General features: G+C 38.1%; 1 protein-coding gene across 3 annotated transcripts in view; it reads right to left on the bottom strand.

Annotated features, from left to right (window-relative positions):
- The window catches only part of LOC141364365 (myelin regulatory factor-like), a 57,847-nt gene that overhangs the window by 19,434 nt on the left and 12,905 nt on the right, over positions 1-25,508 (bottom strand). For 2 of the 3 annotated variants that reach the window (XM_073868958.1, XM_073868960.1), the window contains exons 2-18: positions 15,046-15,136; positions 14,597-14,860; positions 13,784-13,845; positions 11,628-11,850; positions 11,446-11,546; positions 8,824-8,938; positions 8,140-8,335; positions 7,991-8,067; positions 7,806-7,916; positions 7,627-7,726; positions 5,504-5,704; positions 5,083-5,191; positions 2,721-2,830; positions 2,487-2,647; positions 2,337-2,409; positions 2,165-2,247; positions 2,009-2,077 (exon numbers count right to left, since the gene is read on the bottom strand). In XM_073868958.1, coding sequence (XP_073725059.1) covers positions 2,009-2,077; positions 2,165-2,247; positions 2,337-2,409; positions 2,487-2,647; positions 2,721-2,830; positions 5,083-5,191; positions 5,504-5,704; positions 7,627-7,726; positions 7,806-7,916; positions 7,991-8,067; positions 8,140-8,335; positions 8,824-8,938; positions 11,446-11,546; positions 11,628-11,850; positions 13,784-13,845; positions 14,597-14,860; positions 15,046-15,136 — 2,146 coding nt within the window. The remainder of the gene's footprint in view (positions 1-2,008; positions 2,078-2,164; positions 2,248-2,336; positions 2,410-2,486; positions 2,648-2,720; positions 2,831-5,082; positions 5,192-5,503; positions 5,705-7,626; positions 7,727-7,805; positions 7,917-7,990; positions 8,068-8,139; positions 8,336-8,823; positions 8,939-11,445; positions 11,547-11,627; positions 11,851-13,783; positions 13,846-14,596; positions 14,861-15,045; positions 15,137-25,508) is intronic. The other variant, XM_073868959.1, reaches the window with a different exon arrangement.

Genomic DNA, 25,508 nt, shown 5'->3' with positions numbered 1-25,508 from the left:
CATTTCTGATAGAAATTTTAACATAACACCAATAGAACTTTTTGTTCAGAAGTTCAAGTTAATTTCTTCCTATGGTTATTTCGAGTCGATCGGAATAACCCTCGCGGAGTTATTCACGCATGTTTTTTAAGCGCTATTTTGCTGTGCAGGGCTAACCGTAAGGCGAAACCTGGCATGTTTGGTATCGTTGGACTCGGCAACAATTCAAAACTCTTAGTAAAAAAGTCCCATGAAAATACGTCAAACTCAGCCTAAGTTATAAGCATTTACATGATTTGTCTGGCCACTAGGTGGCGCTGTGACGAAACGAGGCACGCAACCTCAAGCCATGACTGTCATCACAAATACCAAGTGTCGTGTTGATACTTCATTTCTGTCCCCAGTTATAGCCAAAAAAGTCCAATTGGCTGCGCACACTTCAGACGTTTGGGCTTGGCATATCGACCGTGAGTCGAAAGTTCAACTTTTTTTTAATAATTATTGATATTCGAACTCCAAGGAACATTTTAGCACTGGAACGATTCTGATCGAGCGAAAAACCTAGGACTAGTTCGTTTTTATTTTTTTAGACAAAATCGAAAATACAGAATTTTTTTTATGGCGGAAATAAAATCGGAGATATACATTTTTTAAGTTTGGAACCAGGGATTACAATGATACCAAACACTTGACTGTCTGATGTCCGGTTTAGGAGTTATGAGCACCAACGCGTCGGGCATTGCTATAGCGCCACCTATGGGCCGATTTGGCTGATTCACTGTATCTGAGTAGCCTGCTAATATACAACCAGTTGACCAAGTGGCAAGTTTCTACGACTTACGGTTTAGGCTGGGCAACGCGTTTTACCGTGGAAAAATAATAATAATAAAACAGACAAATACAATAGGTTTTCAGCACTTCGTGCTCGAAACCCTAATAAAACAGACAAATACAATAGGTTTTCAGCACTTCGTGCTCGAAACCCTAATAATAATAATAATAATAATAATAATAATAAAACAGACAAATACAATAGGTTTTCAGCACTTCGTGCTCGAAACCCTAATAATAATAAAACAGACAAATACAATAGGTTTTCAGCACTTCGTGCTCGAAACCCTAATTATTCGAGCTTTGTGACATGGTGCATTATCCTGCTGGAAGTAGCCATCAGAGGATGAGTACATGGTGGTCATAAAGGGAGGACATGGTCAGAAACAATGCTCAAGTAAGCTGTGGCATTTAAACGATACATATTGGCACTAAGGGCCTAAAGTGTGCCAAGAAAACATCCCCCACACCATTACACCACCACAACCAGCTCGTGCAAATCGTAGCCTCTTTTTCCTATTTGTAGTGGAGATGAGTGGTACCCGGTGGGGTCTTCTGCTGTTGTAGCCCATCCTCCTCAAGGTTGTGCGTGTTGTGGCTTCACAAATGCTTTGCTGCATACCTCTGTTGTAACGAGTGGTTATTTCAGTCAAAGTTGCTCTTCTTTCAGCTTGAATCAGTCGGCTCATTCTTCTCTGACCTCTAGCATCAACAAGGCATTTTTGCCCACAGGACTGCCGCATACTGGATGTTTTTCCCTTTTCACTACATTTTTTGTAAACCCTAGAAATGGTTGTGCGTGAAAATCCCAGTAACTGAGCAGATTGTGAAATACTCCGGCCCGTCTGGCACCTACAATTATGCCACATTTTAGCAGATACCCTGGTGTCGTCATCAGAAAACAAATAAAAATAGATGGAGCAGCGAGCTAAACTGGATGCAAGGCCAAGGAGGTTTCTTTGTGAGACTGCACACACGTCAGTGTCGTTTACATTCGCTCGGGTCGGTTATTCTTTAAAAAAAATTATTTATGTACGTCGGGTTCGGGTAAAATGTGATTTGGGTCATTTGCACTTGAGCAGACCTAGTGTCTAAGCATGTGTTTGTATGCAAGAATTTGTGTGTGTTTGTATGCATGTGTATATGTAAGCACGTGTGTGTCAGCATGATTGCGTATATGTGTGTGTTGTGTACGTACCCCTCCACATCAGTTATGCTTCCATGGTGTTGAAGATTGAGCACATAGAGGATGGACATGGAGATGACACTACAGAACGAGACAAAATGAACATGAAACATGAACTCAACTACTCTCAGTATATTATATCTTGGGGTGAAATGATTCCTCTCTCACCTGAAGGCCATTATAATAACCAGGGCCAGGATGGTGCCCTGCATAAACCTGTGACTGAGACAGCCTTGCTCTGGAGCAGACCTCTGAAAACACACCGCTTAACACTCTTAACACTAACAAACCACTGTACAAATCAGTTTAATTATAAACAGATAGTTGTGTAACATCATACCTTGCTACCTGGCTTGGCTACTTTTTTCTTTAGCGGTCCACTTCCTGTTCTGCTAAAATAACTTCCCGACAAGCTGGAAAATCAAAAGCATACTTATTTAGACCTCAATCCGTATTGACTTCAGATTGTACATGCTGTGTGAACACACACCTGACCGTTCCTCCGCTCACTGAGCTCTTCATACTGTCGAGTCGCCGCAGTTTGGCCAGTTTTCTGCTCCAGCGCTCCAGCTCGTCGATTCGAGTCTCCAGATTATCGGTGAGTTTGCAGAGCTCCTTCACAGCGCCCACGTTCTCCATGAAGATCCGGTCCTGCACATTCAAACACGCATGTGAGTGACAGACTGTGACGGGCATTTATATGCTCATATGTGCACGCTCATACTTTATTGACGACAAGAAGATTTGGGATGGTCTCTCCGTTTGCACACACCACGTCTCCTCCCTCTTTCACCGCCTCTGGAAGAATCTGCTGGACTTCCTGAGCGATCACCCCTTCACACACAAACACACATATACAGTACAGGTCAAAAGAAACACTTATTCTTTATTTATATTTTTTCCACATTATATAATAAAAGCACTTCATCTCCCCTTTTTTCAAAAAACAAACAAAAAAAGTCACTGTAAGTTGCTTTGGATAAAAGCATCTGCTAAATGTTCATGTTAAATTTGTAAAATGTAAATGTGGGAATTATGCTGTGACTAAAAGCATCCAAAATAAATTAAAACTCTGTTATAATTTTACATCTACAGCAGGGGTTTTTAAAGTTTTTTTATTTACTTGAAGTACCCCCTGAGATTTTAAGTAAAAATTTTTTATAATCTAATAGCGCATCTGCATGTTTAACTTCAAAAACATTTATTTTTCATCCATTTTAAAGTTTTTATCAGTAGTATTTTACATAGAAGTTATTGTTATTATTACCTGTTATACCACGGGTCTGATGAATGCTTGGCTGATTGGTTAAAAAATGTTTCATGGGTGTTGATCATTTTTCAATAACTGCACACCTAACCTTTAAAATGTCTTAAAAATAGACACCAGAGCAATATTTTTGGTAACCTTGGTATAAGCTAAACAATTGACTTTAGCCCTTTAAATTATTTGAAAATAATGCACACCTGCAGCATAACCCCCGGGGTGTGCATTATTTTCTTATAATTCAACGGCCCGTCGTCCATTATTCCTTACTTATTGTATATTCATCAGGTAATTTTCTTTTATTGTTACATTACGTGTATCTGTCCATTTTGCATGAGTTCTCGGTTTTCTGATATTTTGTAGAGTTGTGTAAAGGTTACATGACATACAGATTAAATAAATAAAATATATACTTTGTTAGTGTTAGTTTAATATTGTATTTATTATTTTATATTATATACAATATATATAACCACCAGGGGTTCGTGAATCCCAGTTTGGAAACCCTGATGTTTCCCTTTGCCCAAAATTTCTTTGGCATTTTATCAAGAAGCTACCGAGCCCCTAAGGTGACATTGGAGTAAAAAAAAAAGTTCAAAGTTTAGTTTCATGTGTTCACGTGAAACCTTCATGTGCAATTTTTTTTAAAAGTTTAGTTTCGCGTGCGAACGTGAAACGTTCGCGTGCGAAAAGTGAAACTTTCGCGTGCGAAAAGTGAAACTTTCGCGTGCGAACGTGAAACTTTCGCGTGCGAACGTGAAACTTTCGCGTGCGAACGTGAAACTAGTTAACTAAACTAAGTTCACGAGTTTTATGTGCGCATGCGAAACTAAACTCGATAGTTTCACGTGTGCACGTGATGAGTTCACGTGCGCACGCGATGAGTTCACGTGCGCACGCGATGAGTTCACGTGCGCACGCGATGGTTTCACGTGCGCACGCGATGGTTTCACGTGCGCACGCGATGGTTTCACGTGCGCACGCGATGGTTTCACGTGCACACGCGAAACTAAACTTTTTTACATTTTTCTCCATGTCCCCTCAGGGGCTCCGTTCATATCTATTCTGTTCTTCTATTGGTTGCTTTTTCTTCAATATTCAAAAATAATCTAGAAAAAATGATGCAGTATATTATGAAATAAAATTAATAGTCACTATGAATTCTAAATGGTCAATTCTTATTTTTCTTGGAATATTGTAGTGATTTTAATCGATGATTTATATTTCTAATTCATGTGCTCTCATAATCTAATCAAAACAAAAATCATTAACCTCCAACCTCTTTCTAAACATCTTTTCACGAGTTATGACGCGAAGGCGGAGACTTGCTGCGGTTGATCGTCCTCATGTTTTGTTAACACCTTCCAACGACCCAATCCGATTCAAATGAACGAAACCAAGTCCCGGCCTACATATTTTTTCCTTAATTTAGAAGCCGTTCACTTGGATATATGTAACAATGAGGAAATAAAGACAATCGCAACTTTCATTCTGACTTTAACTCCTTCCTCGCCATTGACGAGTTGAATTGTGAATTAAAAGAAATCACTTCCCTGCCAATAACGAGTTTTTCGACAATCCGTATTTACGCTACTATCCACCAGGTAGTGCTATAACCCAACTTATAAAACCGGGAAGTATCCTCCTAGGGCAAACAGTTCAAACTCTGTGTACGTTGTGATCATTGCTCTGAATCTGATCTCTATCAAAAGTCCTTCACAAAAACGCAATTATCTCAGTTTTTTGCTCAGAATTTGGTATTTTAAAGTATTTTACTCTGTACATAATGATTGTAATGGTAAAATTAATCTATAATCTGTACCAGTCTCAGCTGTGGCATCGATGCCCACTGTAGCTGCAAACTCGGGTTTGTACTGATAATGTACCAATCTCATCTGAGAGATCCGTCTCAGGTTATCAGTAGTGTCCACCTGGAAACCAAGATAGAGAGAAAGATGGCAGCGAGATAAAACAGGTGGGTTAATATATGACCATGATTGTGATTTACTGCTTTGTACATAAAATCATCCTACATAATTTAAAGAACATTTTGTGAAAATATAACCTTGAATCTTGAAATATAATCAAGTCAAAAATTGAAATCAATGTGAAAATCAATTAGACTTTGATACTCTTAATCTCATCATTAGATTATGTGACTTAAGCTAGCAGGTTTACTAGCAGGTATGTGCATACTAGCAGGGCCATGTATATGAATGATGTCATCTCAAACACATGTATACCTCCATCACATTCTCCTTAGCTCTAATATCAGAAGGATGCACAAGGGAGCCCATGACCTTCAGGTTACCGTGGACGACCAGGGCTTCATCGGGGCGGTCCGTGTTGATGCCCACCCGACCGTGATGATACACAGAGTCCGACGTCTGTCCTCTCTGCCACAACACTTCACTGTCGCTCTCAAACTGACCCGGATTGGACGCCTGAGACAGACAGACCGACAGACCGAAAGAAAGAAAATGGACTAAGTAATCGAAAAGTAATGAGCGCAAGTGTCTGGGAATGGAAGTTGTTAATGCAAATTCAAATAACATAGGCACACGTGAAACGTAAAATAGATATTATGTATAGAAATGAACTATGAGGCAATCATAAAATGTGTATCAGAGCAATAAAGACCATTAACTCATTCCCCGCCAGCATTTTTAAAAAAGTTTCACAAAATGCCTTTCTGGAAATTTTTCTTCTATAAATATATAAACATGCATATCGAATGAAAGAACAGACCCTCTGCTTTCAAACAAACAAAACGGTAAAAAAAGTTTCATCCTATGTTCATATGTTCTCTTTTATAACCTCTGAAATATGGGTAGGTTTCTTCAAAAAGACCAAATTTTGAGCAAAAAGCTGAAATAATTGCATTTTTGTAAAGAAATTTTGTTCGAAATCAGATTCAGAATGATTATCAAAACATACACAGAGTTTAAAATGAATTAAATTAGTTTTTGCATCATTTTTAATGCTGCGTTTACACCAACCGCGGTAGAGGCGTGAAGTGCGAGTGATTTCAATGTTAAGTCAATGTGAAGACGCGGCGCGGAAGACGCGTTTCCGCCTCATTTGTGCGTGAAGCTTGCGCAAATTGAGCATTGTGCGTGGTACGTGCAAATGGTGCTTTTTGTGCATTTTGCGGTTCACGCCAATTTGCGGCTGACGCCCGAGTAGTGCTGGGCAAAGATTAATCGCGATTAATCGCATACAAAATAAAAGTGATTATTGGTATAATATATGAGTGTGTGCTGTATCTAATTATTATGTATAAATATATACACACACATTCATGTATGTATTTAAGAAACATTTACATGTTTATATATATTTATTTATATTTTTATATAATCTATATTAAATATAAATTTTAAAAAATTATATATAAATAAAACAATTCTGAAATGAATATATGAATGTGTGTGTGGTTAAATATACATAATAAATAGACACAGTACACGAACATATATTATGCAAAAAATCACTTTTATTTTGTATGCGATTAATCGCGATTAATCTTTGCCCAGCACTACGCCCGAGTGGAAAAATTTAAACTTTGGCGGAATTTCGCGCTGCGTTAACCAATCAGGAGCCTGCTTGCTGGTGTGGTGGCAGCCCCGCCTGGAGTAACTCATTCAACCAACGCTTGATATTGTCCGTAAGCAGTCACCCGGAGCTATACGACAGAAGTTCTTATTTCTATAGAGGAGACGGGAATAAAAAGGACCTCGCGAAGAGTGTCAGTGAGGACTTTGGGCAACCTGGTAAGTTGTAATACACACTTCACTTTTGAGTCACGTGACGTTTATCGACCCGCGTCATTTATTTTCCCCCTATAGTAAGGTTACCAAATACAAACTGGTAACTCTCGATCAAGCACAATCAACATCAGTCTTCTTGCAAGCAGACACAAGCATATCACTTGCCCCTCCCACAAGAAGCGGAGTTTGCCTCTGATGCGCGTCAAATGCTTGCTTTTTCCGTGCGTCTAATACGCTCTACACGCGCGAATGCATCCAAATTGCTCAAGCGGCAAACCACGCCCGGTAGATGCGATTTTGACACCTGAAACAAGGTTGGTGTAAACTCAGCATTATAAATTGGGTAAGCGCGCCATCTAGTGAATAATAGCGGAGTTACAGATTACCGTAAAAACTCGTCAGGAAAGCCAGATAACTGGTCAATGGCGGGGAAGAGTTAAAAAAACCAAATATTGAAAAAGAGACATACAAATCGAAAACAGTATATATAAACAACACAGTAGACAGTCATTAATATCGATTCGTCAGAATCAGACAATTGATAGACAAAGAAAGGCTGTGATTGGAGGAGGTCGGTCAGACACGACCAGACTGACAGCGGTTACCCTGACGATGATCCTTTCGGAGACCTGAGCCGCCAGCGTGAAGCTTTGACTGTGACAGTGAGCCTGAAGAGCCACAACCAACATGAAGTACCTGCGTACCCAATGAAAAATTTAGGTTAATAACCCAAATAATTTCTTTATTCGTCAGACTCATTATTTGTATTTCGTACCTCTGGTCAGGGTTCGGCTTCCCTTTCTTTCTCATGTTATTGGCTGTAGTCTCGCTGAAGTGGAGACGACCCACCGTTACCTTTGTAACCTGCTCCGGTGGCAATGTCACTCTGTAAAACCGCAGATTAACAGATGTGAGATAAAATCCACATTTTTATATTTAACATAAACTCATGAAACTCACAGCACTGGTTTGAAGGGTCTCTTGCTGCGGTCAGATTGTGACTGCTCAACGTTAATGGACTGATTCATGGCTTCCAACTAGAAGAAATAGATAAAGCTGTCAGCAAACGTTTATATAGTGCTCGTACGTCATTTAGAAACTTGGCTCACCTTCACTCCGTTGAGTTTAAGGTAAAAGCATTCGATTGGCTGCAGACCCTCGTTGGTCTTCACATATTTGGGATCTCCCGGCATTCCGATGTACACGGTCACCTGAAAGTGATTCTTCTTTTGACACACGAACGCATCATCAGCCAACGAGAAGTTAAAACCTTTATCGGCATCTACTCTGTATGTCGGCAATGGACTGGAGAAAGAGAAAAGGATGGTGAGATCACCTTTACATCATTTTTCCATTGCCTAACAACAAAAATAAAGGAATCAAGTACACCTACATGAATGTTTCAATAATAATTTCATATTTTATTCATGACATATAAGATTACTCACACACGGTTTATTGCAACACCTATCATATAAAAATCATCTGCGTGTAATAAATATTAGCATCATTAAATCCTGCCATTACTGCCCAATCTCTCTTTCTCTTGTTCTCTGTTCATATTTATCGTTTATTTCGTCTCTCATAAGCCAAATCTCTGCTCTCACTCCTACACAAACCTCACCTCATAGGAATTCCCTGGCCTCTGCCATCCATCTCTCTCATGCCTGATACCTCCCTGTACCCCATTAAAATCATCACAAACTCACATACTTTCACCCTGTGTGTATTTTTTCATTGATCTCTGTCATAAATCTAAGCATTGAGGTGTGTGCGACCAGGACAACACCCACAGCTCTTTTCCATTGGCGTCGTATAACGGAGTCCATTTGTTCTGCTGATGCGGCTGCCACTTAATGCATTGATAGTTTGGATCCAGATATGAGTTTTCTGCATCCTGCATCAAACCTTTGGAAAAAACACACACATGCAGTTAATTATACACAAACAGTAAATTACAAAAAAAGTTTATTTGGTTCGAACGTACGTGTACCCAGATGTTCGACGCGTGCATATTGCGACAAAATGCAATGCATCTCATGGGCTACATACTACATTGTCCTATATGCACACACATACTAAGTACGTGGGCTACAAAAATCTGGCGATGCGCGCATAATATTCTGATGACGAACTTTGTGCAATGCGCATTGTATGCACTCTTGTGTGCGTAAAAGCGGATCTATAGATATGATTATGCTTTGCAAAGCATTGTTTATTAGCTTACGCGAATGTAAGTGGATAGGTGAATGCGCAGCTTTGCAAAGCATTGTTTATTAGACGCGAGCATATTGCGACAAAATGCAATGCATCTCATGGGCTACATACTACATTGTCCTATATACACATGTGCGAGCAACGCATACTAAGTACGTGGGCTACAAAAATCTGCCGATGCGCGCATAATATTCTGATGACGAACTTTGCGGCATGCACATTGTACACAGACTCTTGTGTGCGTAAAAACGGATCTATAGATATGATTAAATTTAATATTATTAGCTTACGCGAATGTAAGTGGATAGGTGAATGCCCGGCTTTGCAAAGCACTGTTTACTAGACGCATGCATATTGCGACAAAATGCAATGCATCTCATGGGCTACATACTACATTGTCCTATATACACATGTGCGAGCCACGCATACTAAGTACGTGGGCTACAAAAATCTGGCGATGCGCGCATAATATTCTGATGACGAACTTTGCGCCATGCGCATTGTACGCAGACTCTTGTGTGCGTAAAAATTGATCTATAGATATGATTCATTTTAATATTATTAGCTTACGCGAATGTAAGCGGATAGGTGAATGCGGAGCTTTGCAAAGCATTGTTTATTAGACGCATGCATATTGTGACAAAATGCAATGCATCTCATGGGCTACATACTACATTGTCCTATATGCACATGTGCGAGCCACGCATACTAAGTACGTGGGCTACAAAAATCTGGCGATGCGCGCATAATATTCTGATGACGAACTTTGCGCCATGCGCATTGTACGCAGACTCTTGTGTGCGTAAAAATGGATCTATAGATATGATTCAATTTAATATTATTAGCTTTCGCGAATGTAAGCGGATAGGTGAATGCGCAGCTTTGCAAAGTATTGTTTATTAGACGCATGCATATTGTGACAAAATGCAATGCATCTCATGGGCTACATACAACATTGTCCTATATACACATGTGCGAGCTACGCATACTAAGTACTTGGGCTACAAAAATCTGGCGATGCGCGCATAATATTCTGATGACGAACTTTGCGGCATGCACATTGTACCTACTCTTGTGTGCGTAAAATCGGATCTATAGATATGATTAATTTTAATATTATTAGCTTACGCGAATGTAAGCGGATAGGTGAATACGGAGCTTTGCAAAGCATTGTTTATTAGACGCATGCATATTGCGACAAAATGCAATGCATCTCATGGGCTACATACTACATTGTCCTATATGCACATGTGCGAGCTATGCATACTAAGTACGTGGGCTACAAAAATCTGGCAATGCGCGCATAATATTCCAATGACAAACTTTGCGGCATGCGCATTGTACGCAGACTCTTGTGTGCGTAAAAATTGATCTATAGATATGATTCATTTTAATATTATTAGCTTACGCGAATGTAAGCGGATGGGTAAATGCGCAGCTTTGCAAAGCATTGTTTATTAGACGCATGCATATTGCGACAAAATGCAATGCATCTCATGGGCTACATACTATATTGTCCTATATGCACATGTGCGAGCTACGCATACTAAGTACGTGGGCTACAAAAATCTGGCGATGCGAGCATAATATTCTGATGACGAACTTTGCGCCATGCGCATTGTACGCAGACTCTTGTGTGCGTAAAAATGGATCTATAGATATGATTCATTTTAATATCATTAGCTTACGCGAATGTAAGCGGATAGATGAATGCGCAGCTTTGCAAAGTATTGTTTATTAGACGCATGCATATTGTGACAAAATGCAATGTATCTCATGGGCTACATACTACATTGTCCTATATACACATGTGCGAGCCACGCATACTAAGTACGTGGGCTACAAAAATCTGGCGATGCGCGCATAATATTCTGATGACGAACTTTGTGTCATGCGCATTGTACGCAGACTCTTGTGTGCGTAAAAATGGATCTATAGATATGATTTATTTTAATATTATTAGCTTACGCGAATGTTAGCGGATAGATGAATGCACAGCTTTGCAAAGCATTGTTTATTAGACGCATGCGTATTGCGACAAAATGCAACGCATCTAATGGGCTACATTTTGCCTTGACCTGTATGACCATGCGTGAGTAAATTACCAAAAAAGACTTTAGCTGGGTTTTTACAAATGCCGCATTTGTCAAAACCCAGCTAAAATCTTCTTTTTTGGGCAATTTACTGTTTGTGTATACCTGGCTCTTGTTTGATGATGCCCGTGAGTATTTGAGAGTTGAAAGTATTGTTGGGTGAGTCAGAATGTTTCCTCTTCTTTGCCGGATGAACAGGAATGCCACTGAAGAGATACAGAAAGTAAAAACTTATATTTTTTAAATACTTTTTTTTTACATTGCTGGACTCTTGCTCGCTCGCTTACTCTTGCCCTTGTGGATGTTGCATGAGTTGATGTATCATCTGACCCTGCTGCATGTCTCCGGTACCACCACTGATTGGACCGATCGGGTACTGTGATATCACGGGCTCTGGCTTAAGGTACATGTCCCGGTGCATGCTGGGATAGTGGGAGTGTGTGGGGAGAGGTGGAGGACTGGTCATGTGACACATGTTCTCAGGCGTCATTGTTCTAAGCATGTGCGGATCTGAGACAAAAGAGCGTAGATGCACATAAACAAAGTGAAGTGGCACTTACATATAAAAAAATAAGATTAGACCTTTTAAAGTCCTTGTTTCCCAAAATTGTCAGAGTTATAAGGTGAATTGTGTTAGTGTACTATTAGCTTCTGCTCCACACAAGGCAGACAGCCCGAAGTATAGTTTTTTTTTATGTGTACGCAAATGTAAGCATGCGGTCGAACACTCATGCGGTTACAAAAACCTGGCGATGCACACGTAATATTCTGATGACGAAATTTGCGTCACGCACATTGTACACAGACCCTCGCGTATGCGTAAAAAAGAACTATAGATATTATTATTATTATTAATATTATTAGTTAAACTAATATAAGCGCACGGTCAAACGCTAGCTTTGCAAAAAATAATTTATTTGGCTCATACACGTACACAGATGTTCGTCGCATTCGTCTACATTCTCCTGTATGGGCAATGCGCGAGTTACGCTTACTAAGTTTGTGCAATTACAAAAATCTGGCGATGCGCAGACATAATATTCTAATGACGAAATTTGCGCAACTCACATTGTATGCAGACCCTCACGTATGTGTAAAAATAGATCTATAGATATTATTAATATTGGTATAATTAGCTTACTTAAATGTAAGCACACGGTCGAATACACAGCTTTCCAAAGCAAAATTTATTTGGCTTGTATTTGTACACAGATGTTCGAGCTACGCATACTAGGTACGTGCGTTTACAAAAATCTGGTGGGACGCATGTAATCTTCTGATGACGAAATTTACGTCACACGCATTGTACGCAGACCCTCGCGTATGAGTAAAAACAGATCTATAGATATTATTAATATTAATATAATTAGCTTACCCAAATGTAAGCGCACGATCGAATGCACAGCTTTGCAAAGCAAAATTTATTTGGCTTGTATGTGTACACAGATGTTCGAGCTACGCATACTAGGTACGTGCTTTAACAAAAATCTGGCGCGGTGCATGTAATATTCTGATGACGAAATTTGTGTCACGCGCATTGTACGCAGACACTCGCGTATGTTTAAAAACAGAACTATAAATATTATTCATATTATTAGCTTACACAAATGTAAACGTACGGTCGATTCCACATTTTTCAAAGCATAGTTTATTTGGCTCGTACGTGTATGCAGATGTTCAAAGCGATGGAATGCATCTCATGGGATACTACATTCTCCTGCATACGCATGCGCAAGCTACGCATGCTAAGTACATGCGGTTAAAAAAAATCTGGTGGTGCGCACATAATATTCTGATAACGAAATTTGCGTCATGCACATTGTACGCAGACCCTCACGTCTGTGTAAAAACTATAGATATTATAATTATTATTAATATTATAAGCTTACATGAATATAAGTGCACGCAAATGCAAGCTTTGCAAAATATAATTTATTTAGCTCATACACGTACACAGATGTTCGTCGCATGCGTATTGCGCCAAAATGCAATCATCTCCTGGGCTACATTCCCGTATATGCAATGCGCGAGTTACGCATACTAAGTTTGTGTGATTACAAAAATCTGCCGATGCGCAGATGACGAAATATGCGTCATGCGCATTGTTCCCTCACGTAAATATTATTAATATTATAAGCTTACGCAAATGTAAGCGCACGATCTAACACACAGTTTTGCAAAGCATAGTTTATTTGGCTCGTACGTGTATGCAGATGTTCAACCCGACAATATGCAATGCATCTCATGGGCTACATACTACATTCTCCTGCATGCGCATGCATGAGCTACGCATGCTAAGTATGTGCGGTTAAAAAATCCAGCGGTGTGCGCATAATATTCTGATAACAAAATTTGCGTCACGCACATTGAATGCAGACCCTCGTGTATGCATAAACACTGAACTATACTTCTAGGTTAAACTGTTCAGGTGGACTGAACTTACCGTTGGCTTGCTGGGGAGAATAAGGCTCTGAGCTGGAGTCTGGGGGAGACTCGGGTAGCGTTCTGCAATAACAATAAAATTACAAACAACTAATAATACTTGCGTACTTATCTTCAGGGCAGTAGCAATACATCTATATGGGTCGATGCATCAATCAAATGTCTAATGTTACAATGCATTGATGCTAATTATGTGAGGTACTTTTACCACATGTTCACCCATTGTCCGTCTACAAATTTCCGCCAAAGCAACAACAAAGCAGCAAAATGTCTGACGCAGAAAACTTTGTCTTAATATTAATAAATTGATCAATATACCCCTAAATCGAATCGTATCGCAGAATTGTTTGAACTGGTTGAGAGAATCGTTATCATGTTGTATCGTCCAATTACTACTTATCTTTACTTTATATTAATATAGATATTATTCATATAAATATTATTAGCTTACATATTTGTGTAATTGTAATGGAAACTCACTCATACCTACTGGTTTCATTTGACCAACATTACAGCATCACCGATTGCAAAACTAAAACTAATTATGAGTTATCAGGCCTGACTTATTCACATACTCTGTCAATGCTTATTCACAGTTCACTCCTCTATCTTGACTTTACTCAGTCTGTGGCATCAGAGTTTTGGAAGTTTATCTAAGTTCAATAAAGGGGTGGACATACTGAGGGGGCGTTATATGATGAATAAAGCTTAATGGGAGTGTGGCCACGAACGAATGTAAAAACCTGCCTGCTGTTGCTGTTATTTACCTCATATTAAATCTATTATATTAGTCCACCCATGATTACCCTCTTACCCCGGTGCGTACTGTCCACGGTGGTCCGGCTTGACGTGCGGCTGCTGGTGTTGGTGACTCTGCTGTTGCCCCAGGCAGGGGTAGTTGTGTCTAAGGAGGCCCAAAGAAGGTGGTGGCGGGTAAGGGTTCTGGCAGGACTGGGGCAGAGACTGGCGTAGGGGGATGGGGGGGCTTACACCACACCCTACCCCCCCTGAAGAGGATGCCCCGCCTTGGGCCAAAGAGTACTGGGGCCCTGGAGTACTGTGAACCTCTGTGAAACAACTGTAGGAAAAAATTACATTTGTAATACAGCCATATATGTATTATTATCATATTATTATCATACTGTATATGATGAACATTTGTCATGATAGTTAAGTACGGGGTGGTACAGACTACATGTGTCTAGATAACACACACAAATACTACAGTGAATACTCAAGTGAAAGTGTGTGGTAACTTCTCACATATCTGTGCTGTCGTCTTCTTTGCTGATATATTCTTCCAGGATACTGGTGTCAATGTTCGCTGGCTCCAAAGAGCTGTTAATATCATGACCTGAATGAGAGAGAGAGAGAGAGAGAAAGAGAGAGATTGGATTTGTATCTTGTGTCTTTACACAAGCATGCCGTCTCTACAGTGATAAAATACATTTCACAACATGCACGAAATGTCAAAACACCCAATTACGAATAAAAAAAATGTACAGTTGATATTTCAGTGGACTTTTGTTATGCCTTTGATATTATGTTTGTTTTATTAAATCAGTTCTTCTTTATTTAAATCTATATTTTTATATAAATGTTAAATTTTTTGTGTGATTATGTGTATGCATTTGTATTTTGGTATGGGATATTGCATGTAAAAACAAACATAGCTATAAATAATAAATAACTAAATATCTCTCATGCCCCCCTCTTCACCTCTTTGCCAAATCTCTCCAAATCTCCACCACATGATCTAATCACTTCACTGCAACACCTGCTAAAGGTCACCTGCACCTAAGCCTATTGACCACACACACACAGAGGAAATAATAAAAAAACTTCATATCATCCGTATGCAATCAATCGTATAGAAATGCAATGTAATGCATGTGCGTCACTGATCTACATAAATGGCCGGATTGCGTAACAGCGAGAAGTGAAGCCACTGCAGAGTTCGAGCGGCCATCTTGCAATGCCCAACCGGTAGAGGCCGTCATTGACTTACATTCAAAATCATGATCTAAATTCACCTGGTTTACAGCGGATCAGTCACACAAGATTCATTTTTATGATACGTGTGCGTAAATTAATTGTTATTCTGATGTTATTTGCAATGTTTATGATTTAATCTAGAAGGGTTTCTAAGAGATTTATAGAAAAGGTTAAGATGAGTGTGACTGCTGCATTCTGTTGTAATGCAACAGGTGTAAATAAAGTTTTTTGACATTAAGAACATACATGGGCTGTTTCTCAATTCCAAGAATGCAAAGAACGGATTTGCGTTCTCGTGGAGATGGGTCTTGCCAGGCGACCTCGAAAGAACTAACTCAGAAGGTCGCGAGAACACAGAACTAAGAATTGAGTGTGCGATCTTCCTGTTGGTCACTTGACCTCCGCCATTGTTTTGCCGCAATGACGTCTGGGGCGTAACGTGATTTCAGTCTGCACTTGATGCAACCTCGATATCAAGAACACATCCAGGTATTTTCATGTGTCCTCTGTACTTGCGTTTTTGAGCAAGTTGAACTTTGACGATTAATGATGACGTAGAGCGAGAACACAAGAGCCGTTTCTCAATACCAAGTACGCCAAGTTCGGACTTGTGTCCTTCCTAGTTCGGACTTGCAAGTTCAGACTCGGAAGAACGAACTTCTGACGCGAAATGCATTCTGGGAAACTTCGCTGTCATAAGTCCACACAAGTCTCCTCTGATGCATCCTCGATAAAATGGGCGGATCAAGAACACATCCGGGGATTTTATGTGAACTTGGGCTTGATGCGAACTTTGAATTGGAACAGTACTTGGGCCGTGACTGATGACGTTTCACATGTCCACAAGAACGCAAGTACAGACAAGAACGCATATTGAGAAACGGCTAAGGACTCAAGATCGCATGAAGAACACCTATTGAGAAACAGCCATGGTCAGCGCTATTTCTCTAAACAAGTTAGTAATAAGAAGACCTATGCTGTGGCTTTTTATAAGCATATTGGCATTGAAATAAATGTTAGTTTAACCACGATTTAAAGCGTTATCTTAACCCTTTCCAAATACATGCTATTAACATTGTTAACCCATTTTACTGTACAAACAAAAACAATACTGTATAACATAACATAATTACAAAACCAGCAAATTATTGAAAGCACATATACACCCATACAGCAAAAAATGAATTTCTCTAGCCAGAAATATATTTTAAATATATGCAAAATATATTTTGTAGAATGTTATGCTTATTTGAATATATTTTTGAATTTGGAAATATAGTTTTAACCTTCATATATCAACATATATTTCAAAATGTATTTAAATTTTACATCCCATAGGCCAAAAAGTATTCTTTGCCAAAATATATTTAAAATACATGCTAAATACAAGTTAATTTTATAAAGTATATTTTAAAGTTGAAAATGTTTTAATATTTTTAAAACTGTAATGTTTACAGGTTCATAACATAAACAAAGTAGATAGTATGATAGATATATTTTTAATGCTTTAAATTTTTTTTTATTTTTAGAATATATATTTTAAAATATACAAAAAATGGCCAAAAATATATTAGAGAAAAATTATTTTTTAAAACATATTTCAAAATACATTTCAGTAAACATTTTTTGTATATTTTAAAATATATGTAAAAAAAATGTATGGGCAAAGCATTATTATTTATTTAGATTTCAGAATGAACACATTTATTATGAATAATACATGTGTTGTGGGCTGATTTGATGCTGCAATAAAGATCAATGTAAAGTAACTTTTGTTAAAAAAGTAAAATGTACAACTTTAAATGAACAAGCTTATACGTTTGCGTTGTTATAATGCACGACTTCAGATATAAAAACAGAGACTGAGTCGTGTTTTATTATTAAAATCTGATAACATCCTATTAATTTTATCGAATGATTAGGCATACCAATATGGCGGCACAGTGGTTTACAATTGGGACTTCATGCGCAATCCAGTCAATTGCACAGTATAGTCAGTATGGACGTCTGTTCTCGACTTATTCTGGCTGTCAGTGGACGTTTAGATTGTGGCCAAATTGGACATCTTTATTCACGTCATTTATCAACTAATTATGGATGTCAATGGACGTACAGATTATAGCCAATCTGGACGTCTTTTCTCGACTTATTCTGGCTGTCAGTGGACGTTTAGATTGTGGCCAAATTGGACATCTTTATTCACGTCATTTATCAACTAATTATGGATGTCAATGGACGTACAGATTATAGCCAATCTGGACGTCTTTTCTCGACTTATTCTGGCTGTCAGTGGACGTTTAGATTGTGGCCAGTTTGGACAACATTTCTCAGTGTCATTAATCGACTTATTCTGGCTGTCAATGGACGTTCAGATCATGGCCTGGACGGACGGACATGATATCAACCTGTTTTGTACGTCCACAGACGTCGCATGCTCAGTGGGTAGTGTGACAAACTATAGCCTAACACTACAATATTTTAAACAATATTTGTCTAATAATAATATTTCAATTGAATGAAAATCCACCTCAGTCTGTACTATTGTAAAGTTTAAACAGAGCAATGCAAACTTTATCAACATCCTCAAACGCAATCAATGCTTCTTCTGTTCTACTGTCAATCCTACAATCCACCTCGATGTATGCTCAATGCTATACTTTGTGTGATGTCAGAGATAGAGGGTTTACAGAAGGATGTTTAATGTTTTGGATGGGTACATTTAATTAAGTTTGGGAAACACCATATTAAAAAGATTGTTACCTACAAAAGTATATATAACTACATGTTTTGGAAGTTAACGACAAAAGTAAAAACAAATAAAACAGGTCAAAAAACTTAATATTTATACTATTCAAAATATTTACTTTCCTCTATAAGTTTATAAAAAAATGTAACCTATGGTTTAATTACACATAAGTTATGATTAACTAATGTTTGGCCTCCAGGCACCATTTCGGGCCCCCCTTGCCCCCAACATGGGAACCACTGGATTAGACCACTAACAAATCTGGAATGTGAAGAATTCCGATGTTAATGTTGGAAAAACCTCTGGTCCGCTTGTGTCCTATAGATCACAGAAGGTTTAAATCCCGCACCAGTAGATATCCAGACTTGGACCTTTCATTGCTTATAAATGTCTTATTTACTTTTCATGGCTTATAAATGTAAGTACAGGTATGTGGTCTATATATTTCCCTTTATCCATCATTAATGGTGTTTACTTTGAGATGTAAATCAATCATCCCACACGTTTATTAATAAGCGATTGGGCTTATGATCTCTACCTTGGTGATAATAAAATAGGCAAAGAAATTCCACAGCCTTACATTCAAGGCCAAAGTCAGGCCATAGGGGCTGCCCAGTTTTTGGTTCAGCAACCAGCAGATTTGAAGTTTTTGTTCTCAGTAGATATTTACATCAAGTACAGTATATACTATGAGTCGACATACTTGGTTAGTAATTAGCTAGTTCCCCTTAGTTAGCAATTCGTTCCAAAAACAAAAGCTAAATGGAAAAACCCAACAGTGATGTAACGTTTCAAGGTCCTCCGTTCGTATGGATGCTGCGGTTGGGGTCTCTGCTTGGACAGTTTTATGTGTGTGCCAGGAGGGCAGAGAGAAACATAGACTGATGACTTTACTAAATAAGATCCAGATGTTTAAATCCTCCTGCGATAAATCTGCCATCCAAACACTGATAACAGCGGCAGAAATGACTGACGGGAAGGGAGAACAAGAGTGGGGGTGAGGGGGAGTATAGGAAAGGGAGAGAAATGTTTTTAGACAATGAAGGAGAGGAGAAGGTGATTAAACAAACGGTGGAGAAACAAATGCTTTGTACTTTAAATGTTTGGTGAACTTTTATAAGTGATTTGCTTGTTTTGTAATGTTCATCTTGTCATAAAAGCATAGTGACCATACTTATTGCTTATGATTTTAATTGCATCCGAAAGATGGCTTGTGCTAGGCAAAAGGCTGAGAATCTTCTAGTTTTTACGCTTACATGAGGGTCCGCGTACAGTGCACGTGATGCAATTTTCGTCATCGGAATGGTGCACGCGTATCGTACATGCACCACTGGATTTTTTTAACTTTGGTCATGCTCCTAGGTCAATGTAGTATGTAGCCCAGGAGATGCATTGCTTTTTTTTATAGTCCATGCTCTCTCTCATATTTTTCTCTGTTAGTGTTAAACATTTAAAAGTTTTATTTTCATACTGTATGGCAATCTATTAGCAAATGAACTGTTAAATAATTATTAAAAATAAATAAATCAATATGTAATGCAGTTAACTTAAGATCAGTAACTATAACAGAGCCTGGCAATAATTTTATTCACATCAGAAATTTCGATGACAGTCATATTCGGATGCAGGTGGCTCATCCGAGGTAAGTTAAATCATGTCATTATGATGAATCAAGATTAGTGATAGGACAATATATTGCAGATGCCGATATATCGGGTGATATTTGGATTTTTTTATTATCGGCATTTGCCGATAAATCTTTTCATTCGGCCAGTAAATTTCTCTATTACTTAAATTTGATGTTTGTAATAAAAAAGACACTCAATGTCACTCAATGTAAAGCCAAATTCTGAAAGACAGTAAATTGACCAATAATTATTCACATAATGTTGTTTAAAAAACTTAAGACCCGAGCTTTGGTTTGGTTGGAATATATCTGATTTCTTCCAGCTATTTGGGGTTAGGAAGAACCAATAAATATAATGTCCAAATATTTTTCAGTGCAGTGTAATCTCCATGATTGTGTACAACAGGTTCCAGTTACACAGAATTAAGTGTTATGGTGCAAATAACAAAATATGTGATGTCCATGTATGAGGTTAAACACGTACCATGAGATATCAGATACACATTAATGTTTTAAGTACTTCAAAAGGATATGAAGAGTTTCGTTGCAAAACGAGATAACTCCGTTTTTAACATTTTTGTCAAAACATGTTTATTATTATGTTATCATGTTATTATTTTGTTTTATTGTGCTACTTAGCTGTATTCTTTAAGTTATGAAGGTTTAAATCAAAACAAACCAACTGCAGTTGAATTGATATTAATTGGAATGCACAACCAAAAAAAGATTTCTGAAAAATAAAAAAATCTGAGTTATCTCGTTTTGCAACGAAACTCTTCATATATTTATAAATGTTATGCCCAACAAATGTTTTTTTTAAGTTTCACCAATTTTCTGTTTGCCTCTTATTTACTATAATAACATTTGTGTTATATCAGCTTTCTTAATATCTGTATCGGCATCTGCCATAAAAAAACATAGCGGTCGACAACTAATCAAGATAAAAATTTTCCATGATTTCTTTAATGCATTTGGCATCATTCCCTACTCGCTGTCTACATTTATATCTCTTACCATCTCCATATATCGGTCTATGTACTTATACAATGTGCACCACACCACACTTTCAGAAAAAAGGGTACAAAAGCTGTAACTGGGTAGTGCTGTGTTCAAAATATCGATACGACGATACATCGTCATGGACGGCTGACGATGCGCGCATCGATACAGCACCTTCCGTATCGATTAGAATGCACTGTTGAAAGTAACGTGACAAATCGCTGTTGATCCGTGATCCATATGAAAAGGAAGCATGTATCCCGCGGAGTAGGCTACGTAGAGTTAAAGGTTGCGGGGTATACTTTCACTTTGCGTGTCTGTCTCGCTGGCGCATGTGTCTGCATAGCAAGCCGCGTACTCGCGCTCTCTCTCTCTCTCTCGCACGCGCGTATTAAAAATCAATGAGTTCAGTATGAACGCGCAGATATCTTAGCCTATATTACTGCAAAGGGCTTTATTAGCCACTTTCTTATAAAACAGCACTAACGCATTTGAGGAGAAACACGACAAAGATTTGTATGTGAGAAGTGTACGTCTGGAGAAGAGATGCAGAGCTTCTTCAAACTATAGCTGTCACATTAATAATCTGATTTCTATTAAATAGTATTAAGTCTGACTGCATGTTTATAGATATATTCATAGATATAGAATAACGAGAGACAAATATAATGCCTAGAGTAAGGCACCATCTTTGTAAAACTGATTTAAAAAAAACATAAGTTAAGTACTAACTCTGGGATTTAAAGTATTTCTATGAGTTACCCAAGAACCTAATAAATTAATGGCAAAAACACAACTGTTAAAACACTGCTTATTCAATGTACAATAAACAGATAATAATAATAATAATAATAATGTTACTAAATTCTGAACAAAAATGTAATTCAAAATAGTCTTGTATCGTGATGCGCATCGTATCGGAGCCCTTGTATCGGGATACGTATCGTATCGGGAAATTGTTGGCGATACACAGCCCTATAACTGGGGCAGTACCCTTTTAAAAGAAAGGGTGCATATGTGACCCCGACTGTGAAACGCTGCAAAAAATTGTAATTATGAGATTTAGGGCGTTTAAGTTTTTAAGACCATACAAATTATAAAAAATGTCTTACTGCAGTAAATGACAGATTAAAACCTAAGCCTTCAATATACACTACCGACCAATGTGAGAGGACGAACAACTATCATCTGTCATCTAATAGCTGGTTTGTAACCATAGTAATGCCAATGGCGTCTCAACTTTTACTGCAGTTAAACCCAGAGGTATCTAAGCCTGACATAGGGCTTACACCTAACTTTTGTCCAGCTGGTTCAACCGACCCCAGATCTGTGTAATGTATGTGTGATCATGTGTGTTAATTATTAATCCCTAATTCACACCAGAGTAAAGCATAACAGAGCAAAGTCCATTATTTATCAATTGGTAAACTACCCAGAATGCCCTGGGTTCCTCTGAAAGACAGAAACACAGAGGGACACCTGACTTAACGTATACACACCCCATCAGCGCGATCAATGCAACATCTTACTGAAACACTTGCAGAAGAAACATTCATTTAGGATACGCTGAAATGAGACTTGGATGTTATGAATGGTTGCTCACTGGCCCAAGATCCTACCCCAAGTCTCTATAATATAATGGTTATAAATGACACAGGACTCTCATTTAAGCCTATAAGATTTTCATTGTCAAGGTGAGAATCATAAGTCGAAAGGCTTAGAAAGTAATACAACCTAAATGATTGGTGTCCTCCATCCCTGGGTCAAATGATGTAAAATCAGTATCATGGTAAGGCTTGACCTAGCAAATGCAAAAAAATGTCTATACACAACACACCTAATGAAAGTTTGCTTGAAGTCCACATGTTCACAAGCAGAAACGCACTCAAAAACACTGATCTAATGGAGGCCTTGTTATTGTAAGAATAACAGTAATGAAAAATTTGAAAAGAATTATTATTTATCAAAACGAAGGCTGAGAAATTGAGACAGTACCTGCTCGAAGCCACAGCATTGTCTATGGATGAACATAAACCCTACAGCACTGAAGATGTGTGTTTATGACCCCCGTCTCTCATATCTTTCCAAACAACATGTACACCTTTCTGCCTTGAACCTTAGCTGTGTCGCTTGACTGTGTGTGTGTTGTAATGCAGGATTAGGTCTCGGTCATGAGAAAGAGATGTACCAGGCCACCACACACAGTTATAGTCGCCCACCAGCACTGAACGCACCGGCCAACCTGAGCAGCTTACTACACTGTATGAATATTAGACTGGGAAAGAGAGAGAGAGAGAGAGAGAGAGAGAGAGAGAGAGAGAGAGATTGAAAGGTAAGAAAACGCTCCGAATATCTTCATACTGTCAGTAGAGATTGGAAACAAACGTGTAGAAGTCGGGTAACATTAAGGAATTCAAAGAATGACCCGAATTCTCAAAGGGGTGTAAAAGGGTAACAGCCTGCACGCATCACAACTGTCAAGATTGGCCAAGTCCTCCCCATTCGGTAATCCCCACTAACCAGATTATCTGGTGTGGTCTAGGCTATTATGGTTAACTGTCCCGTTTTCCAAAATTGAAAAGCTTGAAAATGTTATAAGTGGTGTTCAAGGCAAACATCACCTTTATTGATCACACATAGGATTTAGGAAAACTAAGGGTACGTCTCATTTCTCTGTCTTACCCCTTCCCCTTACCCCTTCACCTCGGTTTTGTGCGTTCATGTGAGGCGAAGTGGCGTCTCAATTCTCAGTTTGATCAAGTGCTAGGGCCAAGGCGTAGGGATACATAGCCCTTGAAACGAAGTGTGATAAGGACCACACTTGAAAGAGAGGGGTAAACGTTAACGTAGGAATTTTATTGATGAACGTCGAACTGTCAAGGAGTCGCACAAATGAAAGTAAAGTTACTTTAACGTTGTTTAATTGAGATTATATTATGACACTCATGTTTTATGATACTTTTAATAAAACGTTCAAGCGGTTTTAATTGTAATGTTTTTGTTTTGAATCGCTAGTTAAGGGCGCTAGCTAGCAGCTAAGTTATGCGTTATTTGTTAAGCTCCGCACAGGCAATCGATACCACAACCTTTCATAAATGGTTTTGACGTGTGTGCAGCAGGCACTTATTTTGACAAAACATGTGATGCACATGGTTCACATGACACAACAAACACATATTTTGAAAAAACGAGCAAAACACATGACAGGGTCATTATATGAAAATTGTGGCTTTCCTGTCCCAGCCCAACCACCAGGAAAAACACTTAAAATTGTCAGATAATGACACAAAATATATGGTTTTTGTTTTAATTGAAGTGTTTTATTATTAATAAAACATATGTACACTAAAAAAAATTATTCATTGAATTTAATCAATTTTTTAAGGTAAGTGGTTGCAATCAATTTATTTAAGCTACATTTAAACAAAAGTTTTATATTTTATTTTACTTTACTAATCTTTTTTGTTTAAATGTAGCTTAAATAAATTGATTACAACCACTTACCTTAAAAAAATTTATTAAATTCAAGACAGTTATATTGCAAACCATTTTTTATATATATTGTAGAACACGGTCAGTACCATGAAATTGGCTTGTCCCTCGGGTCAGGAGTGGTGGTTTAGTGACACATTTTGAGTTAAAAATATATTATTCTCCCCCTTTAAATGTCATAATACAAAGGGAAGTAGTACAGTTACTTAGTGGACTACTTAAAAAACTAAAATATCAAGTAAATATTATAAATAATTTACAGAGAATACCTGTCCCTCAATTTCATGTCACTGGTGTTACAATTTATAACAACCACTACTCTGAACAGAAAGCACTGATCAAAACTCCACATGGCCAGCAATGAGCAAGTGAAGTGGTTCAACAAACCAAAATAATCCATAATTTATCGGCTTTCGTTTATCGGCCTAATTTTGCTATCAGACCAATAACCGATAATATTAAAAATAAGCAGTTATCGTCCGATAACGATATGTCAGCGATATATCGTGCATCCCTATTACTAATCAAGACAACTTCTTAATATTACATTAACTTTTTCTGTCTTTGATTACGTATGCAAAGTAAATAGTCAAAATACATTCTGGGAAGCCTGAATTGTCATCTAAAATATAGGTAACATCAGTGACAAAAAAGCAGCACAAGCATTTTTTAATGTAATGTAGAAAAAATATAAAAATACATTAAGCTGTCATTTAAGTTGATTTATAATGTTAAGAGGTTAACTATTATCTGAGTATAAGTTTTGGTATAAAAAAAGAAGTATATTTTTGAAAAGTTGTCTGTTCAAAAAGCCACCATTTTCATAAAACGACCCGACACTCCGAACACACATTTTGAATTTGCGCC

Source organism: Misgurnus anguillicaudatus, chromosome 6, assembly GCF_027580225.2.
Source record: "Misgurnus anguillicaudatus chromosome 6, ASM2758022v2, whole genome shotgun sequence".
In the NCBI taxonomy this organism is placed as follows: domain Eukaryota; kingdom Metazoa; phylum Chordata; class Actinopteri; order Cypriniformes; family Cobitidae; genus Misgurnus; species Misgurnus anguillicaudatus.
This window is presented reverse-complemented; position numbering and strand designations above follow the sequence as displayed.